This window comes from Carya illinoinensis, chromosome 12 (genome assembly GCF_018687715.1).
Source record: "Carya illinoinensis cultivar Pawnee chromosome 12, C.illinoinensisPawnee_v1, whole genome shotgun sequence".
Taxonomy (NCBI): domain Eukaryota; kingdom Viridiplantae; phylum Streptophyta; class Magnoliopsida; order Fagales; family Juglandaceae; genus Carya; species Carya illinoinensis.
The window spans coordinates 28,796,091-28,819,998 of record NC_056763.1 but is presented as its reverse complement, the minus strand read 5'-3'; the positions used below and the strand labels follow the sequence as shown (position 1 = coordinate 28,819,998).

Genomic DNA, 23,908 nt, shown 5'->3' with positions numbered 1-23,908 from the left:
TAGAAATTATTTTCCAATCCTGTTTTTTTCTTTTTAATTTGAGAAAATGGCATCCATCCCGTTGGGCACATAAATTTCTCACCAGCAAGAGTACAATGGATACATCTCTACTGCAATTATCAGCCAAAAGAAAACAAAAAACACTAACATTTCTTCCCCAATGATAATAAGATAATTGTTTTCCAACATGCAAGATTGCAACCTAAATAATGAGACTAGCTCTCCAAAGTGTACCCCCCTGGACGGCTGGACGAGTTGGATGGAATTGGTTCTAGTAGCATGGTATTGTATCCTCTTCGAGTTTCCTTCTCAACCTCACGGACAATGTGCCAGTGGATTCGAAGTGAGCCCGATTTTAGCGATCGAGTTTCAAAATGATCCGGGGAACTAAGCATCGAGTATCATCGGGCAGCAATTGCTAAAATGCAGTTCGAACACTGTCAATGGTAACATCTCCCTTCTTTATTTTCTTTTTCTGCTTGCGCTTCTTCTGTTTTTGTTTGAGACGCATTTGATCTTTAACACTCTTTTCCCACTCCTTTTTGTTTTTCTGATAAAGAAGCATTGCAGCACGAGCATCTTGTATCTAAACAATAGGAGACAATTAAATTCGCTCAATAATTTCAAAGTTTCAGCAAAGTTCTTCGCCAAGAAACTGATGCAGTAATAATATGGGCAGATCATAAAACTGGATTATGAAGCAAAACTGGATAATTGGCCTTCTCTCTTTTCTAAAGATGATCAATGGCCAGGGCCGGCTCAATGGGTTAGGGGTCTAAGGCTAAAATTTTGATTGAGGTTTTTTTTAAAAATAAAAAATAAAATAAAACAAAATAAACATTATATTTTTATTTAAAAATAATTCCTATCGTTTGCCAAGTAAAATTACTAATTAAGATTTTACACTACCTTTTTAACTAATAAACGACTTTAATCTTTATTTGAAAATTTCAATTTAGAGAGGATTTTATCAAATCTAGCTTTACAAGAAGTGCTTTAGACTCTTGGGGCAGTTTGGGAACACAACTGTTCTCAGATATTTTCAGATATTCTCAAATTCAACTTATTCTCTCATTTCTTAAAATCCAATAAAACATCTTAACTCAAACTATTTTACTAATATTCATATATATTCTGAGATATTCTTAATATCTAAACGAGCCCTAGAAGCAATTATAATCATTATTGTCAATAAAGTTCCATAACCTACATATTTGGGAAAAAGTGGGCCCTTGCCTCTTCAAAGGATCATACAAAAATTTTTTATGAACAATCGAAAATTAAATTTTGCTATTTATAGTTTTCACATTATACATTAAACTAATAATGACAAAAGAGAAGTGTATTCTTAGAATGAGAGTATTTGAAATAATTATTATGTATGATACTTTTAAAACTAATAATGACATATATAATATCTATTTGATATTTTTTATGTTCTCTTATTGAGTTAATTAATTTTTTTAATTGGATTTTTTTTTCTTTTTTAAAAAATTATACTTTAGACTTTTTTGGGGGGGCCTTCTTCCACTACATGCCTTAGGCAATTGCCTAAGTCGCCTAATGGAAGAGCCAGCCCTGTCAAGTTCCAACTAGGGTCCAAAGCCAGGGAGTCATGACATCAATAGCATTACCCCATCAACGATATTGCATATGCATTGTGTAGCAATGAGATAAGCACACAAATTTGAATACTGACTGGCAAAATGTTAAAAAATTATCACCAGCATAAGATTAGAGAACTAACAGAGCAGTGCTCCCCATTCTGGATCTGAACGCCAAGAAACTGTGCTGCAAGATGCCGGAGTGCTCTTTTGCCACCTTCCCTAATTCAGGTTAAGTTTGGATAGTGAGTTGAGATGAGATGAGTTGAGATGAAAATTGAAAGTTGAATAAAATATTGTTATAATATTATTTTTTAATATTATTATTGTTTTGAGATTTGAAAAAGTTGAATTGTTTATTATAATTTGTGTAGGAATTTGTGAAAGTTATTAGGAGAGATCACATAGGGTAGGATGTCAATAACAATGCTCTCAGTAGATACAAAATTGGGGAGTGGGGTGAAGTGGTACCTAAGAAAAGGCTGGTATTCTGAAGTATCCCTCAGGTCCTTCTTAGGATGACTTAATAGCAGTACCTGTCCAGGAGAGATCCAGTAGTGTTAGAGTTATACCACAACACTAGAAAAAATTAATCGAACAGAAAACAACAGTCAACCAAGATATCAACCTTCAGATCATTGTGCAAGGCATGTCCCGCGAGAAGCCTTCCTTTAATTATATCTGCCACCCTCTTCTGAACAACCCAAAAATCTTTTGCTGAAGAGAATATTATAAGCATGCATGAGGGCCTTCTTTTGTGAGAAGTGGAAATATCAAACATTTCTAGCAATTGATATTTTTCACAACTCCTCTCATGCCAATCATCCCTTCTTGTAAAGACCAAGTAAAATAGGTATTCAAACAGCCACAATGCCATTATGAGATGGCAGATCGAGTATATTTTCATTGACTTGTCAGTTTCAAACAGCCCTATCCATGATATATGAAATTGCCTCTAGAGATTGTTTACTCTTTCTGGTACGAGTTCGCTTGAACTATTTGGGTGGGGAGCCACTGTAACTTGTTTAAGATGCTAAAGGAGATGAAGAAGCATGACTTTTCTCTTAAAAATTAGGATGAAGGAACTTCTTAACTGGAAGAAGAAAAAAAATAAAAAATAAAAGAGTTTTGGTCTGAGCTGTAGCGTATAATTTACCAAAATATAGGTGGAAATTTATTATTCATCAACTAGCTATGGGGAAGTATGATTCTCTCCACACCAAAAAGTTCTTTTTCCAGAAAACAATTTCACCAGGAAGAGCCTCATCAAATGGATGGTACTCAAGTAAATAAAAGAACAAAATTAAACTTAACAATTAATATTGGAGGGCCAAATATACAGGTAATCCAGGAGTTTAAGTGCTACAATTTTCAAATTGTTTCTAAAACTCCAAAGTAAAAAAGAGATTCAACCTTTCCTCAAATCTCGGGGTCGAATGCCACTAATTTCAGTTCGGAAGTCAACAACGCGATCTACTGGGCGAACAAACTCATCATACACAACATTTCCCCATGTATTAACCTGCCATTAACTAAAAGCAATCAATAACAATAAAAGGCATAAAGGCATGACTGTAAATATGATCTCTAACTAGATAGGCCTTTAATTTTTCTACTCAAATCAGGAGTTGTAGTCTTAGTAGGCCACAGGACATTACATTCAAAGAGTTTTTAAGTCAACATATTCCTAGAATTCAAGCTTAAGTATATGTGTCACGATATACTGCACATATCACGATAAGAAGAGGGTTACTTCTCATTTGCTATCCCTAACAGTTGAAGACTGCCAAAAGCTTTTAAAATATCAACAAATTTGTCTCATAAGTTCTAAAAATCCAGGACTAGTATCATTGTCCTGCTCTCATTCAAAAACTCAAAAAGTGGATTTTCCAGCAAAAAGACCTGATCTAATTCTGCACAACCATAGCCATCAGATCCGTCCAGATCACAAAGTGTTCACCCTGAAGCTTCTGCCAAAAGCTTTAAGATAGCTTCACCTTGTTCAAGACATTGTTCTCTTTAAATCCTTAACTTTCGTTTTTATCTTACTTTCCTATTATGAAATCTCAACAACAAAAAGATTTCCAAGCAAGGGACACTGCCTGTTTCACTGTCTATAACCATCAAAGGTCCAGAAAGCAACACTGCCTTAATACTTTCTCTTTCATATATTTCCTTGTCCCTTTGCATTTGCGTCTTCAGATCTGAGAGTCCATTCTTTAAAAACTATATGTATATATGAACTTCAAAAAAAAAATGTATATATGACATAGAAGTTAACAAGAACCCTAAATTAGAGTTCCCAAGAAAAAGAAAGTCAGCAGATGTGAAGCCACCGACTATTTTGAGGAAACATCTTCAAAGGCCCAAATAGTGTCTCAATGATAATCAAAGCAGTGTATTCATTAGGAATAATTATACAGATACAACTATTTTACAACCCATTTACAACCAGCCAATGTGACATTACCACCAATACTAATTTTTTTGAGTTTCCCATCTCATTTGAATTTCAAATTTTACATAAGTGCCTTCCATTTAAAACTGGGTTGTAAAAAGAGTTGTAAGAATTTGTGACAAGTGTAGGACCGAGGACGTATTACTGATCTTAGAGATGAAAGTCATTTAAAGACCAAAAAGCATGAGACACACAAAGAGAGAAACTAATGAATACCAAAGTAACTCGACCAAGGGCACTTTTGTTTCCTTGACCAACACCGACCATTTCACAATCCATGGCTACCACATCTGTTACACTGAAAATCATTGAAAAAGTAAGGCATGTGTCAGTTGAAACAAGGAAAAAAGGGGCTACAGAAACAGACTACACTAACTCAGCTTTCACATGAAGAATAAAGGAGATATCCTGATGGTGTTCAAAGTAATGGGAAAATATTTAGCGTTAACAGTACTGTGGTTTGAAGTTGCAATGTAACGTAACATAGCTATAGCATGATAAAAAAACAGCGAGGAATAAATAGATCGCCAAGAGATAATAATAATAATTATAATAATAGTAATAATGATAATAAGTCACAATGTCACTTTATCCCAAATAAAGGAAAGCCACAACATGGAAAACAAGCTCTTGGGTACCTTAAAGAAACAATAACACATCCAAGTAATGAAAAGATCCCACATTTTACTGCAATAAAATTGAGCATCAGAGTAAATAGATATAAAGAAACACCTGATATCATCATTAATTGGAGCGAGAGGATTGATCGGAGAATCGTCCAATTCTACATATGGCCTCTCCTTACGCTTCCCTGTGAAAAGAAGTCTTAGCAAAAGAACGTTCGAACTGAGATAGAGGAATGGTTTCTATACAATATTTATTTGTATTTGCTTCCGAATGGAAGATTCAACCGACTCTATTTCATGGGAAGCAAGAAAGTTATTTCCACAAAACTGAATACAAACAATCCTATAGCATAGAAAAATCAACTTTGACCGAAAGTTAGCCACAAGAAAATCTAGCCACTAATTTGTGTCTAGTAAAAGGAACAAAAAATACAATCCGAATACAGACCAACCAGCATTAGCAACAAGCAGCAAAAATAAGATCAAAATCATAAATAAGTAACTCACAGCTCGATTCCGAATTTAATAAAATGCTTGAATTATCAAAATAAATTTTTTTTAAAAAAAAAAGAAAAACCCAAAAAAGCAAAGCAAAGCAGTATATAAGGTGTTAACAAATATATTACCCAGAATGGTTTTCGGGTTTTCGGTTTGTGAGCCTTTTGAGGGTCTTTGAGGTTTTGAGTCATGGCTTTTCAGCTTCTGCACAACAAAAACATTGAATTTTGATCTGAGAAAAGATATAGTTTCATATGCACAGAGAGAGAGAGAGAGAGAGAGAGAGAGAGAGAGAGAGAGAGGGGTACTTGTTGAAGTTGAGCCCAGTTGGGATTGAGGTGTAGCCGCTTATTCTTCAGCTGGCTTCCCATATCCTACTAGTACTACTTCAATGGGGTTTCTTTACTTTCTCCTAGACCGGGAGGCGTTGGACAAATACCGTTGTGGCTGCGAGTCAGCGACTGCGGCCACGTAGAAACGCCGTCGCTTTTGAATCTGATCCGCCTTGATTGAGAAAACGGGTTGTATCAGGAAAAGTGAAGAGACCCACCCGATTCACATAATTTACAGATGGGCTGCATCAATAGGGCCGGCCCAAACTATAAAATAGAACACAAAAAGAATTAATCCCAAAGGTCTTCTTTACGTCCCACGAAACCTGAACTTTGGCGGGAAAGGCTTCGTATTGGATGTAGACTGCAGAATAAATATAAACTAATCAGGCATTTTCTTAACCAATTGTGTGGCGTCCCAGCCATTAGCTTCCATCTCCGACGCAAGAACGAACAAGCGATCATCTTTCTCGGCTCCCTCCTTCTCTGGCATTAGCTTGGGTGAAGGTGAAATTTTTTTTTTCAAATTGAATGGCAAACTTTTTCCTTCTGGGTAATCAAGAATTTTGGTAGAAACAGTATAAACATTTATTGTTTTCTTTGTTCGTCATGGATTTCTTGAAGTGTATTCGTCTGAAAAGTCGTCATGGGATATGTGGATTGTTTATAGAGGTCAAAGTAAAGGATAAAAATGAGCAGTTCTATAGCTCAAGTAATTACTCGTGGAGAGAAAAAGCTTATTTGGATGGGGATGGATTTAGATATTATAGTAGGATCTTTATGAAACTGTAGACTGTTGTGCTGTAGAACTCTCTCTCTGCTTCTGGTTTTTCTCCCTCTCTTGGGTTTTCAGCAAGAAAAAGAATAAAATTTCATCTTGTTAAAGATTGTGAAGGATAATGAATTTGGTAGAAACCGTATGAAGACTTCTTCTATCTTGGTTTTTTTAAAGATCTGCTAAAGTTTATTCATCTGAAAACTAGCCATGGGATTTGTGGATTGTAGAGGTCAAACGGATATGTAGGATTAGTTTGAAAGCTTGTGATAACGTAGTAAATACTGTGGAGAAGAGAAGATTTGGTTGGATATAAACAGAGCACAGATTCTAATTTATGGGTGCTTCTCATGTTGATTTGGAGGAGATCGTTCAGAAGTAGATGTTTGTATGGATTTAGATATTATTGCAGGATCTTTATGCCATTTCAGGCTGATGCATGTGCTGTAGAACTGATCTCTCTCTCTCTCTCTCTACGCTTCTGGTTTTTTTCTTCCTTACTGGGTTTTTTAACAGGAAAAAGAACAAAAGTACATCTTTCAACAAGAAAGCTTTCCACAGGAAGCTTTGGAAACTTTTATTATAAGATTGTGTTCCTGTAAATAAATAACAGCGCATGAAAATTTTGTTATTATTTACGAATAATTATTATTGTTGTTGTTATTATGGTTCCTAATTCCGATGACCTGAATGATTTTTGTCAGTATTGTGGAATGCAAGCTGGTACTTAACATGGGGCGACAAACTATTCCATCCACTAATCAGATCATGACTGGTTTTGATTCGGATCTACATGGCCACATTGGCCAGAACACAGGAAATGAAAACATTGCACAACCTAATATCCAACCTACGGTATCAGCTTCGGAGAACACAGCTAATGTTGGCGTCCAATATGTAGCAGAGCAGTACTGGGACGATGAAATTCAGAATCTTCGTAATCCTGGCACAGGTAGTGCACCTCCAACCAGATTTTATCATTCTGACATGATATCCTCACTTAGGGCTGCTTCACATGGGTATGCGGCCTCCCGTGAATTGCCATTTTCCAGCAATTATGGATTCACTGGAGTTTCTGCATATGAACATGGATGGAACAGTCACTATTTAGATAATATCCGGAGTCTACGCGAGATAATATATTCTGAACGAATTTCTGGGACTATCCAACATAGTAACTCATCTTCAGGCTCTAGTTCTTCAGCTGCCCCCTCGAATGCATGGCATCCTGATGCTCATGGAGTTGCTGTGATGGATTCTGCATCTTTTGCGCTGCCTCAATATTACAGAGAACTCGGTGATCCATCAATCATGGAAGGACTCTCGAGTGGGTACTTGAGATACAGATCAGGCGCTACTGGAATGAATCATCTTATGGTGAATGAACATAATCTTTTGATTCCAGGAAATTATATGGTTCTGAATTTTCAGCCAGCTAGTACTCTCACGAACCAGATTCCTGCAACATCTTATGTTAATGGTAAGTCATCGATTCCTTATCAGATTTTTCATTTCAGAGCGCTATTTTACCAATGGGATATATTTTATGTCGAGAAACTCAAATTACTCTACGGTCTGCAACAAGTTATCTTTAGGCTTACAAGATGGAATTAGCAAACAGTTTTTGAAATCGTTTTGTGGATTTTATCTTGTTCTGTATCTTTGATTGTGAAAGCATTTCCGCCGCTTTCATATAGATAAAATGCTGCTTATTCTCATGAGCATGGTTGCTTCTGTTTAAAGCCACTCTTACAGTGTTTGTTTTCTTTATCACAATCGTCACAGGCAGCAATTCCATTGAAGGTTCTATGGGGACTTGGAGTTTGCCGGGTGTACAAAGATATTATCACACAGCTAGCAGTACAGGTACCCTGGGTCTCCTCAATAGGTGGCACCCCGATCATCTGAGCCCACAAATGCAAGGATTGAGAGACCAAAATACTAACTCTCACCTGTATGGTTTCCATCATCTTCATCCTTCCATCAACAATTGGCGCCACGATTATCACGATTATCATTATTATTATCCTTTGATCCCACAAATGTTTGTGCTAGAAGTGAGAGACCAATATATTTACCCTCACCTGTATAGTTCTCACCTGTATGGTTTCGGTCATCTTCATCCTTCAATCAACAATTGGGACCACGATCATTACCTTCATTATAATCCTCTGATCCCTCAAAGGCGAGGAGTGAGAGGCCAAAATATTTACTACCTACATAGTTTCCGTCATCTTCATCCTTCCACCAACAATTGGAGCCACGATCATCACCATATGATCCCACAAATGCGAGGAGTGGGAGGCCAAAATATTTACCCTCACCAGCAAATAGCTGCAGCTTCAAATAGAGTACTTGCTATGAATTCTTCAGGCCGCACTCTAAGGCCTGCTCGGAACAATTTGGAGATGGCTGTCAGGCATCGCAGATCTGTTCCGCCAACTAGGCCTCGGACATACCGTCCTCATAGAAGGGAAATCCCTCCTGAGACAACTCTTAGACATAGCAGCCAACCACCCACCAGAGTTCTGCCAGCTGATGTAATACTCTCTTATATTTCATCTTCTTTCTGTCTCTCTTTGGAATTAACTATTTGCAAGTTTGTTAAACAGTCCAAGTTAATGTGTAGGAAACTGTTATACTTGATTTGCTAATGCTGCCACAATTATATCAAGCGATGAACTTGACCGACTCTAGCGATGAGGTTTGGTTGAATGTAGTGCAAATGCAATTGGTAAGGTCCAATGAAGAGGACGAGTTGTCGGAGGAAACTATCACCAGGCAGTTGAGGACAAGAACTAATGTATCATCTGCTCCTATTATTAATCCGGGGGAGACTGCTTCTGCGGATCAGGAATCTGAATCTTGCATTATATGCCAGGTATACCTTGAAACAGAGTGTAGAGAAGGCGAAGTTTGAATTGTATCTGCTCATATTTCTGTAATAATTTATCCCGGAATTATGAAGTCCAACTCAAATATATCAGGATATTGTATTAATTTATCTGATTTTGTAGCGTGAATACAAGGATCAAGAGCAGATTGGAACCCTTGATTGTGGGCACGAGTATCATGCGCATTGCTTAAAGAGGTGGTTGCTCGTGAGGAATGTCTGCCCAATGTGCAAATCTACAGCACTGAACACACGAAGGAAGGAGTTATAAACGTAAAAAATGGAGAGAGGGTTTGAAAGATTTTCACTGTAAAGCTAGCTGCCGCATCAAGTTGAGATCTTGTTTCACATGTAGTAGCATGTAGGAGTAACAGTTGCATTTCCGACTCATTTATATGCTGGTTTCTGGCAAATGGCCCAGTGGTTCCCCCGTCTTGACAACAGCTGTAGAGACTTTTTGTCCAATTATGACTTCGATCGGAATGAAATTCATTACTTTTTTCGTTCATTGAACTGATTTATATAGGGCGCGTGACTATGCAAGAAGCAAAATTGCCAAAAAAATTAAATCTCTTTTCCTCTAATAAAAACTGACCACCATTACACATAAAAAGAAGAAACCAGCCCGTCATCTTCATTGTCATCCAGCAATAAAAACAACTAAATCATTTATCAGATGCAAAATTGAATTTGCCTCGGATGTCTTTCAATTCTAAAACAACCAAGTACAAGAAAAGCTTCAGAAAAGTTGCGAATTTAAACAATATACCAGTGGAAAAGACAGACTATACATCAACATATTGACATCCGCAGGAATATGTAGCATTTCTATGGATGTAAAACGTTAAAACTGACCTCAGACATGCTCGAGCACTATCGGAACAGTGAAAAGTTTAGTGGGAAGATCCCTGAGTTGTGGATGGAAACCTCAGATTTCAAGCGCAGCAAGATAGGTTTAGACTCCCTGATCTATCACTATCTATAATTAGGCAGAACAGCAACTAACTTTCTTGACAGCAGAAACATCATCCTTGGTTCCAACATTTATGGTCTGTCCTTTAGGCAAGGCTGAAGGATCATCTCCAATATCAAGTGCTTTCCGGCTCACTACTCGATATGTTTGGGTTAGAACTTGGGTGAATGCATTTTCCACATTCAAAGACTCCAGGGCAGATGTCTCCATAAAGAAGGTGCGCTCTCTCTCGGCAAAAGCTGTAGCATCCTCTGCTGATACAGCACGTAAGTGGCGCAGATCTGCCTTGTTACCCACAAGCATTATCACGATATTGGAGTCTGTGTGATCCCGTAACTCCTTCAACCATCTCTCAACATTCTCAAATGTCAAATGGCGGGTGACATCATAGACAAGCAATGCACCCACAGCTCCTCGGTAGTAAGCACTAGTAATTGCACGGTACCTGTGTGGTAAAGAACATAAATAAGTAATTCGAACTATAATTTCAGGACTTCACATTACGACTGAGAAGATCACTTGAGAGCAGAAGTTTCAGAAAAGATGACGGCCCTTCTCTGCCATGAACAAGAAGAGTAAAAGGATTCAGCATGCCCACAGTAAGCCACATATACAATAGAGAGAGCTGCATAATATCCTTCTCTTCCATTTTGAAATCCGGCTCAAATTGAAATTCATTTTCTATTTCCTTTATCTATTTTTCAAATATCGGTGCGGTAAAAGCTGGAGAACTGAATAATTATGAACATTATTAGGAGGGCCATTGCCGCCATTCTACTCTTGTTATCACTCAATCAATATCCTACCGCCTGAAAGATGGCTTTTTCCCAACACATATTTCAAAAAAGTGAAGCCCTCGGCTAAATCAAGCCAAGTACTTGTGCTAGGTCCATTAACTTGGAAATGTTGCTTGCCAGATCTCTCATAACCTCGAGAACAAACTAAAAGAAGTAAATAATAAATTAAAAAAAATAACCCGAGATTCAGATACCTTAACTTTACCAGCATTTTTATCAACAACCAAAGAACAAAAACATTCTAACTTCATGAACAGATTTCAATTGATATTAACGAAGACAATTTCCCAAGAAAACGATTTTATTTCTATCCCTACATTTCCGGAAACCAAACAGAGCATTGCTCAAATACCAATACTCGTTTACCTCAAACGCCTTCAGACCCTTCTAAGATCTCGTACAGAAGAATCCCAGATTCCAATCCTCCACCATTTTACCAAGTTTGCAACCAATCAAACATGCCACACACAAAATAAAAAGTTCCATACCCCAACTGTAACCGAAAACAACATTCTCAACAAACAGTACGCCAAAGTCAAATTCAAAACCACAATTCAGTCTCTTTCCCAAATTTTACCCACAAAAAAAAGAATGAGAAACTAATTAAAAAAAGAGAATAAAGAGAGCACAAATTCTAAAGAAATAATAAAAATAAAATGAGAGAGAACCTTTCTTGGCCAGCGGTGTCCCAAATCTGGGCCTTAACGATCTTGTCGTCGACACGGACGCTGCGGGTGGCGAATTCGACGCCGATAGTGGACTTGGAATCGTTGTTGAACTCGTTGCGGGTGAAACGAGACAAGAGGTTGGATTTTCCCACGCCAGAGTCACCTATCAATACCACCTTGAACAGGTAGTCGTAGTCGTCCTCCGCTCTGTACGGCGCCATTACTTCTCTATTCCTATTCCGTTCTGATCTTATTCTCGGATGATTAAGACGCAAACGTCCTCTCCGACATCAATGGAACTACTTTTCTACGTAACGTCAGAGAGAGAGAGAGTGAGAGAGAGAACCAAATTTGAGGGAGGTGGCCAACGGCTACATGCACTGTCGCCTTCGTTCGTTCGTTCGTTCGTTCGTTCTTCCTTACTTTGAGTTTGGGCTTCGATATGTCACGTTGGTGAAGTGGACTGGCCTGCTTTATTGTTCTGGGCTCAGATTGCAGGCCTAATTAAAAATAATAATTTATATTTATATTTTTCTTATTTGAATATATCCAAAACACACCAAAAAAACAAATATTAATATTATTTCAGTGACAATCTTGCCACGTCGTCAACGTCATCCCTCTTCCCCTCCAAATAGGTATAAATTGCACCATCTCCGTTCATTAGATCTTGTGCCGTGCAGGACTGACTAGACATGGAGATCAAACCGGTCAGCAAAATCGACGGGCCAGATTTCCCCCCCGACTTGTCGTACCAATCTGGGTTCGGCAACCACTTGGTGTCCGAGGCGATCCCCGGAGCTCTGCCGGAGGGTCAGAACAGCCCGCTCATCTGCCCCTACGGCCTCTACGCCGAGCAGATATCCGGCACCTCCTTTACCTCGCCCCGCAAGCTCAACCTCCGCAGGTCCCTATTTATCACTTTTTTCCATAATAGGAACGTCCACTGCTACTTTTCCTTCTGAGCCTCGTATGTTATGGCTTTCTTTTCTTTGTTGGGGATAAATTACCGATTTACTCGGGGGCTTTTAGCTTTGTAATGATCGTCTGTTTCTAGTCGAGGACCGCTCAAGCTCACCAAAGCTATATCTTATGTGATTCAGGTTATGTTATTTTATTATTCATAATTCTGTTGATTTTTTTGTTTTTTCGGTTTATTTTTCCTTTCCATAGTTGGCTCTATCGGATCAAACCATCAGTTACGCATGAGCCATTTAAACCTCGTGTCCCAGGGCATGGGAAGCTCGTGAGCGAATTTAATCAGTCCAACAGTTCAACCACACCAACTCAACTACGGTGGAAGCCTGCAGATATTCCCCACTTACCAACAGATTTTATTGATGGGTTATATACTGTATGTGGGGCTGGCAGTTCATTCCTACGCCATGGATTTGCAGTTCACATGTAATTGGTGCTCTATAGTTTGTCTATTTGATGCACTCCATCCAACTATGCCAGTTTTTTTTTTCCTAATATAGTATCTTCGATTGAATCTCTGATAGTGAAACGAAAATTAGGAGTAATCTAGTGTGACAGCCACTTCTACAATTGACATTGATCAACCTGTTAGTGTTACGAAAACCATTGAATACAAGTGCTTTCATTTTAGCTATAATTATGCTCTGGTTTTCATTATCATTATCTCTAAAATAAGAAAGAGCATTGAATTCTAGATTAAGAATTTGTGAAAAGTGGGAAAAAAATATATTTGTGATGATTTTATGCTTTCTTTGGGTTTTAATTTGATTTCCAAGCTATCAAAGAGCTGGCTTTTGATGAATTTAATCTTAGAGGATCTTCCACTGTCTAGATGGTGATGTAAACACATAATTGAACTGGTGTCGCAGCTTTAAAGATACTTCTCCCAAGTGTCACTAGTTAGTTTACCATGGCAATATTGAAGTCGTGTTAAAATGCTAACGTGACAAAAATATGTTCTTTTTTAGTGGGTTTTACTTGTATATGCTCAGTGACAACTAGCGACTGGTTCACTTGCTCGATGTCCCATTATAATGTTACCATCATGATACCTTATTGTGGTGTAAGAAATGCTTCAATGTAGTTGGTCTGTTTCATTTATTCAACTTCGAGCCATTTTCATTTCAAGTTTTGAAAGATTCTATAGTAGAAATATTGTTGGAAGATATTACTGGATTCAGAAATTGCACTTTCTTTCAGTTAAGACTAGATTTGATGCAACCTTACTTGAAACTGTGAAAGTTATAACGTTCACCTGATTAACAGAGGGACTCAATTTATAGGTACATGGCCAATAAATCGATGGATAACTGTGCCTTTTGCAATGCTGATGGTGACTTCTTGATAGTCCCACAAGAAGGAAGTAAGTGATTGTTGCAATCCCTTGGAAGGCATTGTTTCTTTGGATCATTATTGTTTAGATATATTTGCCCTGCTACCTTGTTAGAAAGCCATCTATGACGAAAGACTAGGAAGGGGTAAAATTTGTAGAGGTCCTCACCTGAAATACAAATTCCCCTCTATTAAGGAGATGTAGGGAAAATTATTGATTTTTGGATGAGAATGAGTAAATTCCCCCTTGAACGATTTTTTTGAAATGTGAATTGAGTAAAAGTCATGCATGCCTTCCTGCCTGTAAGCTTAAATGCACTATTCTGGTTTTGTAGGGCTATGGATTACTACCGAATGTGGGAGATTGCAAGTTTCCCCTGGTGAAATTGCCGTTTTACCTCAAGGATTTCGTTTTTCTGTTAATGTACCTGATGGCCCAACACGTGGTTATGTTGCTGAGGTTTTTGGTACCCATTTTCAACTTCCTGATCTTGGGCCCATAGGTACCCAATCTCTCATTTAGCTGTGGCATGTGTGAACAAAATCTGGAATATTTGTTAGGCAAACCATGTGAGTAAATTACTTTGTTGAACATTCATTATGTGGAGCTGCAATTTTGATTACATGTAGGTGCTAATGGTCTGGCTGCTCCAAGGGATTTTCTAGCTCCTATGGCCTGGTTTGAAGAGAGTTCTTGCCCAGGCTACACTATTGTACAGAAGTTTGGTGGTGAACTGTTTACTGCGAGACAAGATTTTTCACCCTTCAATGTAGTTGCCTGGCATGGTAACTACTTTCCATATAAGGTGGGTGTTACTGCTAAAGAATTAATCCCAATGATAAGACATGGAGACTGAACACTTCTGTGTGCAATTATGATAATCCTTGTGGACCTGATTTGGAGTAAAATATTATTTACTTGCAGTATGATCTAAGTAAGTTCTGCCCTTGCAATACTGTTTTAATTGATCATGGTGATCCATCAATAAATACAGGTATGCTTAATGGGAACATAGCTTTTTGTTTTTTGTTTTAATTTGTTTGGGTAATAATCTTTATTCTGTTCAATCATAACTTGGGATTAATAATCTTTATTGGTATCTTGCTACTGTAATGTAGTATTGACAGCACCATCTGACAAACCTGGTGTGGCACTTATTGATTTTGTCATTTTCCCTCCCCGATGGGTGGTTGCTGAGCATACCTTCCGGCCTCCGTATTACCATCGCAATTGTATGAGTGAATTCATGGGCCTCATTCATGGCGGATATGAGGTAAAAATTTCGAGTTAAAACTGCTAAGCTCTTTGTAAAATTATTTGTATGGAGAGTGGAAAAAACAATATGTTTTGGAATTGAATTTTGAATGGGAGTACCAAATGTAAAAAGGAAAAGAAAAACCCTTCATATGAATAGAGAAAGAGACTGCAGAATAAGATTTAAATGTCAAGCTTTTTCTCCTAATGCCTTTGAAATTTGAAATGAATAACATCATTGTATTGTGGTTCTAAATGCATTGTAGCCATTTCTATCCGCAGATGCTCCTCTAAAACCAACGAATTTTAGGGTCATTCTCATGTTGAGATCTGCCAATACATGTGTATTGTGTGTGTCTGTCACAGATCATAACTATTACGCAAATTTGTTCTCAGGCTAAAGCTGATGGGTTTCTCCCAGGTGGTGCAAGCCTTCATAGCTGCATGGCTCCCCATGGTCCTGATACCAAGTCATATGAGGTATTCGTCTTATAATCAACCCAAAATAAGTTATAGCTAGCCCCCCCCCCCCCCCCCCCCCCTCTCTCTCTCTCTAACCTTGAGTGTGTGTAACAAATAACAATGGAGCAATCCAAGCTTGGACTCAACACCCGCATTGATGGTCAACGAATAGTCTTGTTCTAACCAGTGACCACATCCCTGTTTTTTAATGCACAGGCAACCATTGCACGTGGAAACGAGGCAGGGCCTTACAGAATAGCCGATACCATGGCTTTTATGTTTGAATCGTATTTAATCCCCCGCATCTGCCCATGGGCTCTCGAGTCCCCCTTCATGGATCATGATTATTACCATTGTTGGATTGGACTCAAATCCCATTTTAAACGGGAAGGGATGCATGACGAAGACGTGAATATGCTGCGGAATGGACATGATTGAGACCACAAAAAAAACACAGAGAGAGAGAGACCAAATTTGCAGCCCATCCTGTGTCGCTGGGTGGATGTGCATAATGGACACTATCATCAACATAAAGCAAATATAGTAATATACAACCATCCCGTCTGGAATGTACATATATTGCTCAATAAAAGCATTATAGAAAATGTGAAGACTAAGTGCATATACGTATAGAACTTGTTTATGTCTTATGGTTGTGTCTCATCGTTGTATATATATAATCACAGGATTGTCCGAAACATTTATCAATTGGCATGCACTAAGAATTATTGTTAGATTCCGGACTCCGACACCAAAACAGATTGAAAAGTTCCTTGAACCGATTTCATTATTTGCAGCCAGGAATGTTGCTACTTTTTTCATTTTGGCATATAGCATGGATGGTCCATGCTAGGCAATGATCACCCTGCTTGGGACTTGCTCATGAATGGTTGACAGGACTAACGACGTTCAAACCAGGGCTGCTTCTCCCTGTCCCATGGATCCCACAACCCCAAACTGTATTCGAACTTCGAGGATCAAAAGTAGTTCGAAACATAGCCATTGAACACAATGTGGCCGAATCTACGTGCGATCCTGATTCCCGCTAACATGTACAACTCAAAACCCGAACCTATTGGTCCGAATTTACAAGCTAGTTTATAGAACAAACCCTTTACACCGATTACTTGCCAAAATTTTACTTTATTTTAATTTTTTACAATTTCTAATATACAAGAAAATTCCTAGATTTCAACGGGTGCTTGCATACCCATCATAAACAATGTGGCCCTATCATTGCGTGCATATATATACATATTATGGTACGAGACAACATATTTCTATCCATAGCTTTAAGTACTGATCAATTTGGTTATATTTGATTCGTGAGGTGATTTACGACTATTTTATTATTATTCACAAATTATTCATTATTTGTTTATAACTATTTATTACTAATCATATATTATTTAAGATGTCTTCAACATTCAAATGTAGCGAAGTGTCACTATATATACAAGTGTTGTCCCTACTAGAAGCTCCCAAAAAAGTGTCAAAAGTAGTACGTACACTGGCTAGCTCCTCTTTCGAGTTATTATATATATGTTTCTTTTCCCATGTTCTTTGAGTGGGAAAATGATCACGATTATATGTATTCACGCAATATTTACTTGGTGTACGAAGTTTTAGGACCCAAAAAATAGAAGAAAAAATTAAAGGGCCCGGTGAATGATGTCATGATGAAAAATTGCAATTATATATGGCGCCGGGTTCAGTAGCAATACGTCTCGTGTTAGGTGTAATTCCATTATTTGGGAGTGGTACGTACGTACGATACGAAATAAACACTAATTAACCTATGCTAGAGCTAGCTACCAATTGTAATTAAGATCATATATAATTGTCGCGTGCATGTTCATTACTTGCTTTGCAGTGCAGATAGATATATTAATATACCCTCTCTCTAGATCTCTATCTCTCTCTCGTGCAAAATTTCAAAACCCAAGTTGAGAGATCAACAAAACATTGAGCTGGAACCATAGATTAACGTAGAGATTGGCCAATCATAATTGTTTTTATTTTGAGATTTGAAAAAATTGAATTATTTATTAGAATAAGCTATTTTGTTGCTTGAGTAGCACCGCTTCATTTAACCGCTAGCACATTTATGTTTTTTTTTTAATTTTCATATTTGTTTATATATTTAAATATTTAAAAAAAAAATACACAAATACACTTAAAATTACATCCTTAACTATTAAGTTAAAAAAAAAAAGTTAACTAGCAGTCAACTAGAATAGTTAACAAGGGGCAACATACAAGTTTTTCTCTTATTTATTATAATTTGTAGAAATTTAAGAAAATTATAATGATTATATACGATGAGATAAAATAATTTTGTTTTAACCAAACCAGACCTTAATATAATGTCTTCATAATACTAACATTTATAATTTACGAGTAGGAGTTTAAATTAGGTGAATTTATGAAATAGGGCCAGAGAGAGTGTATGATTTGCAGAGAGGCCAAAAAAACTAATTACGTACGTTACAGCATAACTAAAATATATAAATATATATATTATAAAATATTGCAAGCCTATGTTCTCCGATACTTTTTATTTTTCTGTGTTCAATAATGTATTTTAACAGCCGAAAAATGAACAGGTAACGACCTTAGACCAGAGTTTAAGCTTATATAAAAAATATTATTAAACAATATAAATTTTTATTATTATTATCTTGGTAATTTACTCACAATTTCTCGCACTTTTTTTTTAGCAAGATAAAAATATTATATATATCATAATTCATATAGTTTACATGAGGAATGTTAAATACATTTTTAGAATATGCAAGTTTTACGTACTAGTTTCGAAAATATATATATAATCTATTATTAAAAAATTATTATTTTTATATGAATTCCAGATTTATTTATTTTTTTCAAATGTGTAGTATAAGACTTCTACCTCCTAAAAATATAAATATTATTTATATATATATACATTGTAATTGATGGAAATGGATGAATGGAACCGTGCAATATTGTCCTTGTTCCTCCATTAATGTGTTTGCGCGTCCTCTTTTAGGACCTTTTATTATTTTTCTGATCGAGACTATAAAATAGATAAAAAAACAAGTAGGATCGGGTCTACTTTGCTCCATCCACGTGCAATAATGGCTATTGCTTCTTTTGTGTCCGGTTCACAACATCAGTTTCTGTACGGTAATTTATAAGTTTTTTTTTTTTTCCCTTTTATTTTTGGGATCCAAACATTAATTAAAGTAAAGTTGAGACAAGAAATATAGATAGAGATTATTATTTATTTATTATTGCATAGTAGGAGTACTTTAATTAGGTTATTAAGTTACTTGTGTGCTACTAATTGTATGCACATGCAAAGGATTTGATTAGCATTTGGTTGTGAGAATCACATGGCAGTAATCAGTATATTAGTATCCATCCATCCATACATTCATACATACATACATATATTTGTTGGGTATTGATTATTGATGATTACAAAATGGAACATGGGATTAGTTGCATCATTGCTGTCACAACTTATGACTTTTTTGGGCATTGACCAACCCAATTTTGTTTCTAATTCTAGTCCCTTGGGATCATATGGTTACTTTTGATTCATTTGTTTTCACATAATGAGATAAAATGAGTTGAGATTAAAATTAAAAGTTAAATAAAATATTGTTATAATATATTTTTTTAGTATTATTTTTGTTTTAGGATTTGAAAATGTTAAATTATTTATTTTATTTTATTTTGTATAGAAATTTAAAAAAGTTGTAATTATGAGATGAGTTCAGATGGTCTTGTTTGGATAATAAGATGAGATAAGATGGTTTTATATTAAAGTTGAAAGTTAAATTATGATTTAAAATTATTTATTATATTTTATATGAAAATTTTAAAAAGTCGTAATGATAAGATGGCATAATTTCTCAATTTAAACTATCTCAAAAAAATATTTTATTCATAAAAAATCTTCCATAAAAAAATTCATAAACTAACCTATTTTATACAATATGTTATATTATAAATTTATTTTTATTATAAAATATTCAACATATTATATATATTAAACAGGCCACAGAGAGGTAGTTAACATGCAATCGAACCTTTTTCCATTAATGATTATCAGTGGCTCCTTAGTACTTTCCCTAATAAATTCCGACATGAGATGATGGAACTTATCAAGAAACTTCAGAGAGAGAGAGTTTCTTCACACAGAGAGAGAGAGAGAGAGAGAGAGAGAGAGAGAGAGAGAAGGGTCACAAGTCCTCCCCATGTGAGCCTGATTTTGGGGACAAAGCAAAGAAAGGTGGGCTCTTGCAAACAATTCACATGGGAGGGAGGAGGACATGATTCTTACAAACCCCCTTTGTTTCACAGCTCATCCCCATCCCCCCCAAATCAAATCCTGCTATATACATTTCCTCCCAAACTTCCCAATAAGACCATTTTTTCCTCTTATGTGATTATATCACAACAACACCCATATGCTTGCAAAGAATATATAGACCAATATTTAAGGATAATGTATACAAATTATCTAACTGATAATGACCCATTTGGCTCCTTCTAAGTTTCTCCTTGCAGAAAACCGGCCCATTAATCTAACCTTAACACTAAATTAGTGGGTATCCACTAATTCATAAGATCTAAGTCCTGATTACAAGCAGACCACATGCTTTTATTTGGTAACGAGAGAAAGTGGGGGCCATGAGATGAGATGATCATCACAGCTTGTACATGAAAACGTCAATCATGTGAGATATGCATATGTAGAGTGTAAGCTGATATTATATATTTATATATATATATATTATATGTAAATCCAACATGTAATTGGAGATTAGATTAAGATAAGTGTCAAGGTGATGGATTCGAATGAAGGAGAGGGGTCACATCGGCACGTGGTGGCTGATTCCGCCATTTATTAAACTACACTGACGACTTTCCCAGCAGAGAACCGTTTAAGTTCTCCCACGTCTTCCTTTCACCCCCACTCCCCCAACCAGCTGTTGCTAGCTGTCTTTCCTCCCTCCCATGTGACCCCCGGCCTCACCCTCACCCATTGGCCTTGAAAAAACATAGGTCTCCAAATTCACAGAGAGAGAGAGAGAGAGAGAGAGAGAGAGCAGCATTTCATGATCGATTTGTAATGAAGATGTTGCTGTTATTGTCGTCGTCCATGTCATTGCACTGGCTCTGATCACCTCCCTCAATGTCTCCCAAGTGTTTTTCCAAGTCCAAGATTGCGATAAAGATTACTGTTTTATGGTCATAGTTCTCTCTCTCTCTCTCTCTCTCTCTCTCTCTCTCTCAAATAATCAACACTCATTTTTCGTGATCCTTTTTTGTTGTCTTGGTTGATCTTTCTCTCAAATTGCATATATATTTGGCAATCTATTGTTTTGGTGTTATATGGCACAATTACCACCCAAGATACCAAGCATGACTCAAAATTGGCATTCTTCTTCTCACCAAAGAATGCCCATTAATATGTCAAACTTCGTTCCCACCAACAACAATACTTCTACTTCCATGCCCACCGCCCAACAACAACAACCCACTTGGGTGGACGAGTTCCTCGACTTCTCGTCAGCCCGGCGAGGAGCCCATCGGCGGTCCATGAGCGACTCCATTGCCTTCCTCGAGACGGCTCCATTCATCGGTGTCGAATGCCGGAATAATGGCACCAGCGGCGGCTTCGACCGCTTGGACGATGACCAGCTCATGTCAATGTTCTCCGACGAGGTCTTGGTAGCGCTGCCGCCTACAGTCTCGTCTTCCAATGCGTCCACGCCGTCTGACCACAACAGCATCGACGACGAGAATAAGCCAATAATGCCTCTCGACCAACAGCCCAAAAGTGAACCAGGAGAGGTTGAAAGCTCATGCAAACCCGAGCCACAAGATCCACTTCCCTCCACCACCCCCAGCGGCGACTCCATCGTCGATCCTAAGAGGGTGAAAAGGTAACCCTATATACTGATGATGATTAATGATCGATGACTCGCACGCATTATAATATTATATATATAAATGTTTCTTAAATGCATTAGAGGAATGTAACTACCCGAGGCAGTGATCATCATATTGGATCCGCAGTGCAAAATAAGATTGAGATCCGAATTACTCATGATTTTGTTGGGTTTGTGCTAGAATTTTGGCAAACCGGCAATCAGCGCAAAGGTCAAGAGTGAGGAAACTGCAATATATTTCGGAGCTAGAACGAAGTGTAACAACATTACAGGTACATGATGATATAATTAATTAGTAAACATTTGTTTCATATTATTAATGGATATATTGACGTGCTTTAAATATTTATTTCTGATAATTTGTTTAATTTGATTTTCAATACAAAAAAAATGAAGACCGAAGTATCATCATTGTCACCAAGGGTTGCATTCTTGGACCACCAAAGGTTGATACTTAATGTCGATAATAGCGCTCTCAAGCAACGGATCGCTGCTTTGGCTCAAGATAATATTTTCAAAGATGGTAAATATTAGAACTTCATCCTCCTCCTCCTCATCATCATCATCATATTAAGTATTATCTAGTGCTATTACAATGACCAACTGGAGGAATTAATTGTGATTAATTCATGGTTTTGGAGTAAATTAATTAAGATCCATGTGACTTGAAATTATTCAAGTTTGTGGACCGATCATATATATATATATATATATATAGTAAGATCATATTATTGCGTTGGTACCACAAATGCAATATAATACACACACAATGCATGCGGGTCTCCAATGTTTAGCTTATGCGCCGCATGCAGGACTTCTACGGCCTACCAGAAATATTAACCTCAAATATGCATCAGTTTCGTGATGACTTGAGAAATCAATATTTGTTTGTAAGGGGGTATATATACATTATCTGGTGTTCAAACTTAGGAATTAGGAAGATTAGGTGGTTTTAACTTTTCCACCGATTATCAGATCACATTTTATTGAGTGGCACGTGTAAGCCTCATGCCTCTTTTTTTTTTTTTTTTTTTTGGTTGTATAAAAATTTTAGCTCATCAAGAGGCATTAAAGAAGGAAATAGAAAGATTAAGGCAAATCTATCACCAACAGAACCTCAAGAAGATGAGCAGCGCAGCCAATCAAAATGCACCACCACCACCAACATCGCCATCACAAGCACCGCAGCCCCCAACTCCTGGTCATTTTGGAGGTACGGACAAGGAAAGGCTTCTCAACTGAGAGAGAGAGAGAGAGAGAGAGAGAGAGAGAGAGAGAGAGAGAGAGAGGGAGAGAGCGTGGGTGCATTCTGCTACTGGATTTTCACGTGATGTGTTCCCACTTGTTGGCTTACATGGGGTCCCTGATAAAGCTTTGTGGGATTATGAGGATTGGAGTTGACACGTGGACTACTTAGGTTGGGTGGCGAAAACATCTTGTTTTCCTATACCCCTCTTATTTGGGAATCTAGGGTTTGGAGTTGGGTTTATTTCTTTTTGCTTTTGTGATATTATATGATTATTTTTTTGGGCCTCTAACTTTTAGTTATTTCTTCGATGGGTAAAAAAATGGTGCCTTTTAATATGTTGGGTGGGTTTGTATTGGGATAGATGAAAGATGTCATCGGGGTTGAGGGGTTGCTATGCTTGATTCTTGTATCTTTTCTTTCCTTGGGCCTAATAATATCCTGTAACTTCTGTTTATTTTATTCTTTTTTACTGGAACAATGTAAATATATGGACTGTGGCACAAGGCCGTTTCACTATTCTGCACGAGAATTCCCATATGATTGGTTATGTTATCTCTAACGAGGATGTTATTAGGAGTGACATCCGCATGGTGCAGGGCACGGTTGACTCTTTCCCTCATCATACAAGGAAGGGGATTTCATCCCGCCCTAGGGAGGCAGGGCAAGGTCCCCCACCTCAGGTGTCTGAGGCGAAGTTGAAAACCTCATCCACCTCACCTCCGCATAGGCCTATCCATTAGATTTAAAAATTATTTGTGGATCCAAATTATAATATAACTTAAATTTTATAATTACAAAAAGAATTTAAACTTATTAGAGTTTTATTTTAGATTACCTTGGTTCCTTAGGCCAATTTTTATATAGAAGACTAAGGTAATATAATAGTCATACTTAAGTAATATGGGGCCAATCTGTCCCCTACCTCTGCTTGGAATTCTTCCTATTGGATTAGAGCTGGCCTCTACTGCCCACCCCTAGACATTGTATTGAGTCTTTTAATTTACGTCAAATTATTATTTTATATAAGTAAATTTAAATATTTATATTATATTCTTAACGC

The 23,908-nt window shown here is 37.2% G+C and overlaps 5 protein-coding genes across 7 annotated transcripts; 3 read left to right on the top strand and 2 right to left on the bottom strand.

Moving 5' to 3' along the window:
* Positions 1 to 6: 6 nt before the first annotated feature.
* LOC122288878 (RNA exonuclease 4) lies at positions 7 to 5,700 on the bottom strand. 3 transcript variants are annotated; one of them, XM_043095693.1, is made up of 9 exons: positions 5,495 to 5,700; positions 5,315 to 5,390; positions 4,795 to 4,873; positions 4,279 to 4,360; positions 3,018 to 3,126; positions 2,233 to 2,321; positions 2,076 to 2,140; positions 1,748 to 1,821; positions 7 to 586 (listed from the first exon to the last, which is right to left on the bottom strand). In XM_043095693.1, exons 1-9 carry the CDS (start codon positions 5,555 to 5,557, stop codon positions 519 to 521), a joined length of 705 nt encoding a protein of 234 aa, XP_042951627.1. In that variant the 5' UTR covers positions 5,558 to 5,700; the 3' UTR covers positions 7 to 518. The 3 variants fall into 3 exon arrangements, with proteins under 3 accessions (XP_042951627.1, XP_042951626.1, XP_042951629.1); XM_043095692.1 differs by having other exon boundaries at positions 1,748 to 1,826; positions 5,495 to 5,695; XM_043095695.1 differs by having other exon boundaries at positions 471 to 586; positions 1,725 to 1,826; positions 5,495 to 5,698.
* Positions 5,701 to 5,730: 30 nt separating this feature from the next.
* LOC122288874 lies at positions 5,731 to 9,694 on the top strand. Its single transcript, XM_043095689.1, has 5 exons — positions 5,731 to 6,025; positions 6,998 to 7,773; positions 8,079 to 8,833; positions 8,923 to 9,174; positions 9,311 to 9,694. The coding sequence occupies exons 2-5, from the start codon at positions 7,026 to 7,028 to the stop codon at positions 9,455 to 9,457; spliced, it is 1,902 nt and encodes a 633-aa protein (XP_042951623.1). The 5' UTR covers positions 5,731 to 6,025; positions 6,998 to 7,025; the 3' UTR covers positions 9,458 to 9,694.
* A 92-nt stretch (positions 9,695 to 9,786) lies between these two features.
* Positions 9,787 to 12,235, bottom strand: LOC122288880 (ras-related protein RABA1f). The gene is made up of 2 exons (XM_043095700.1): positions 11,625 to 12,235; positions 9,787 to 10,604 (listed from the first exon to the last, which is right to left on the bottom strand). Exons 1-2 carry the CDS (start codon positions 11,843 to 11,845, stop codon positions 10,172 to 10,174), a joined length of 654 nt encoding a protein of 217 aa, XP_042951634.1. The 5' UTR covers positions 11,846 to 12,235; the 3' UTR covers positions 9,787 to 10,171.
* Positions 12,236 to 12,252: 17 nt separating this feature from the next.
* Positions 12,253 to 16,441, top strand: LOC122288875 (homogentisate 1,2-dioxygenase-like). Its single transcript, XM_043095690.1, has 9 exons — positions 12,253 to 12,531; positions 12,798 to 13,028; positions 13,886 to 13,965; positions 14,270 to 14,437; positions 14,565 to 14,740; positions 14,860 to 14,929; positions 15,054 to 15,208; positions 15,586 to 15,669; positions 15,868 to 16,441. The coding sequence occupies exons 1-9, from the start codon at positions 12,320 to 12,322 to the stop codon at positions 16,087 to 16,089; spliced, it is 1,398 nt and encodes a 465-aa protein (XP_042951624.1). The 5' UTR covers positions 12,253 to 12,319; the 3' UTR covers positions 16,090 to 16,441.
* A 4,063-nt stretch (positions 16,442 to 20,504) lies between these two features.
* On the top strand, positions 20,505 to 23,364 carry LOC122288877 (basic leucine zipper 61-like). The gene is made up of 4 exons (XM_043095691.1): positions 20,505 to 21,593; positions 21,781 to 21,871; positions 21,996 to 22,122; positions 22,654 to 23,364. The coding sequence occupies exons 1-4, from the start codon at positions 21,040 to 21,042 to the stop codon at positions 22,839 to 22,841; spliced, it is 960 nt and encodes a 319-aa protein (XP_042951625.1). The 5' UTR covers positions 20,505 to 21,039; the 3' UTR covers positions 22,842 to 23,364.
* The last annotated feature ends 544 nt before the right edge of the window (positions 23,365 to 23,908 follow it).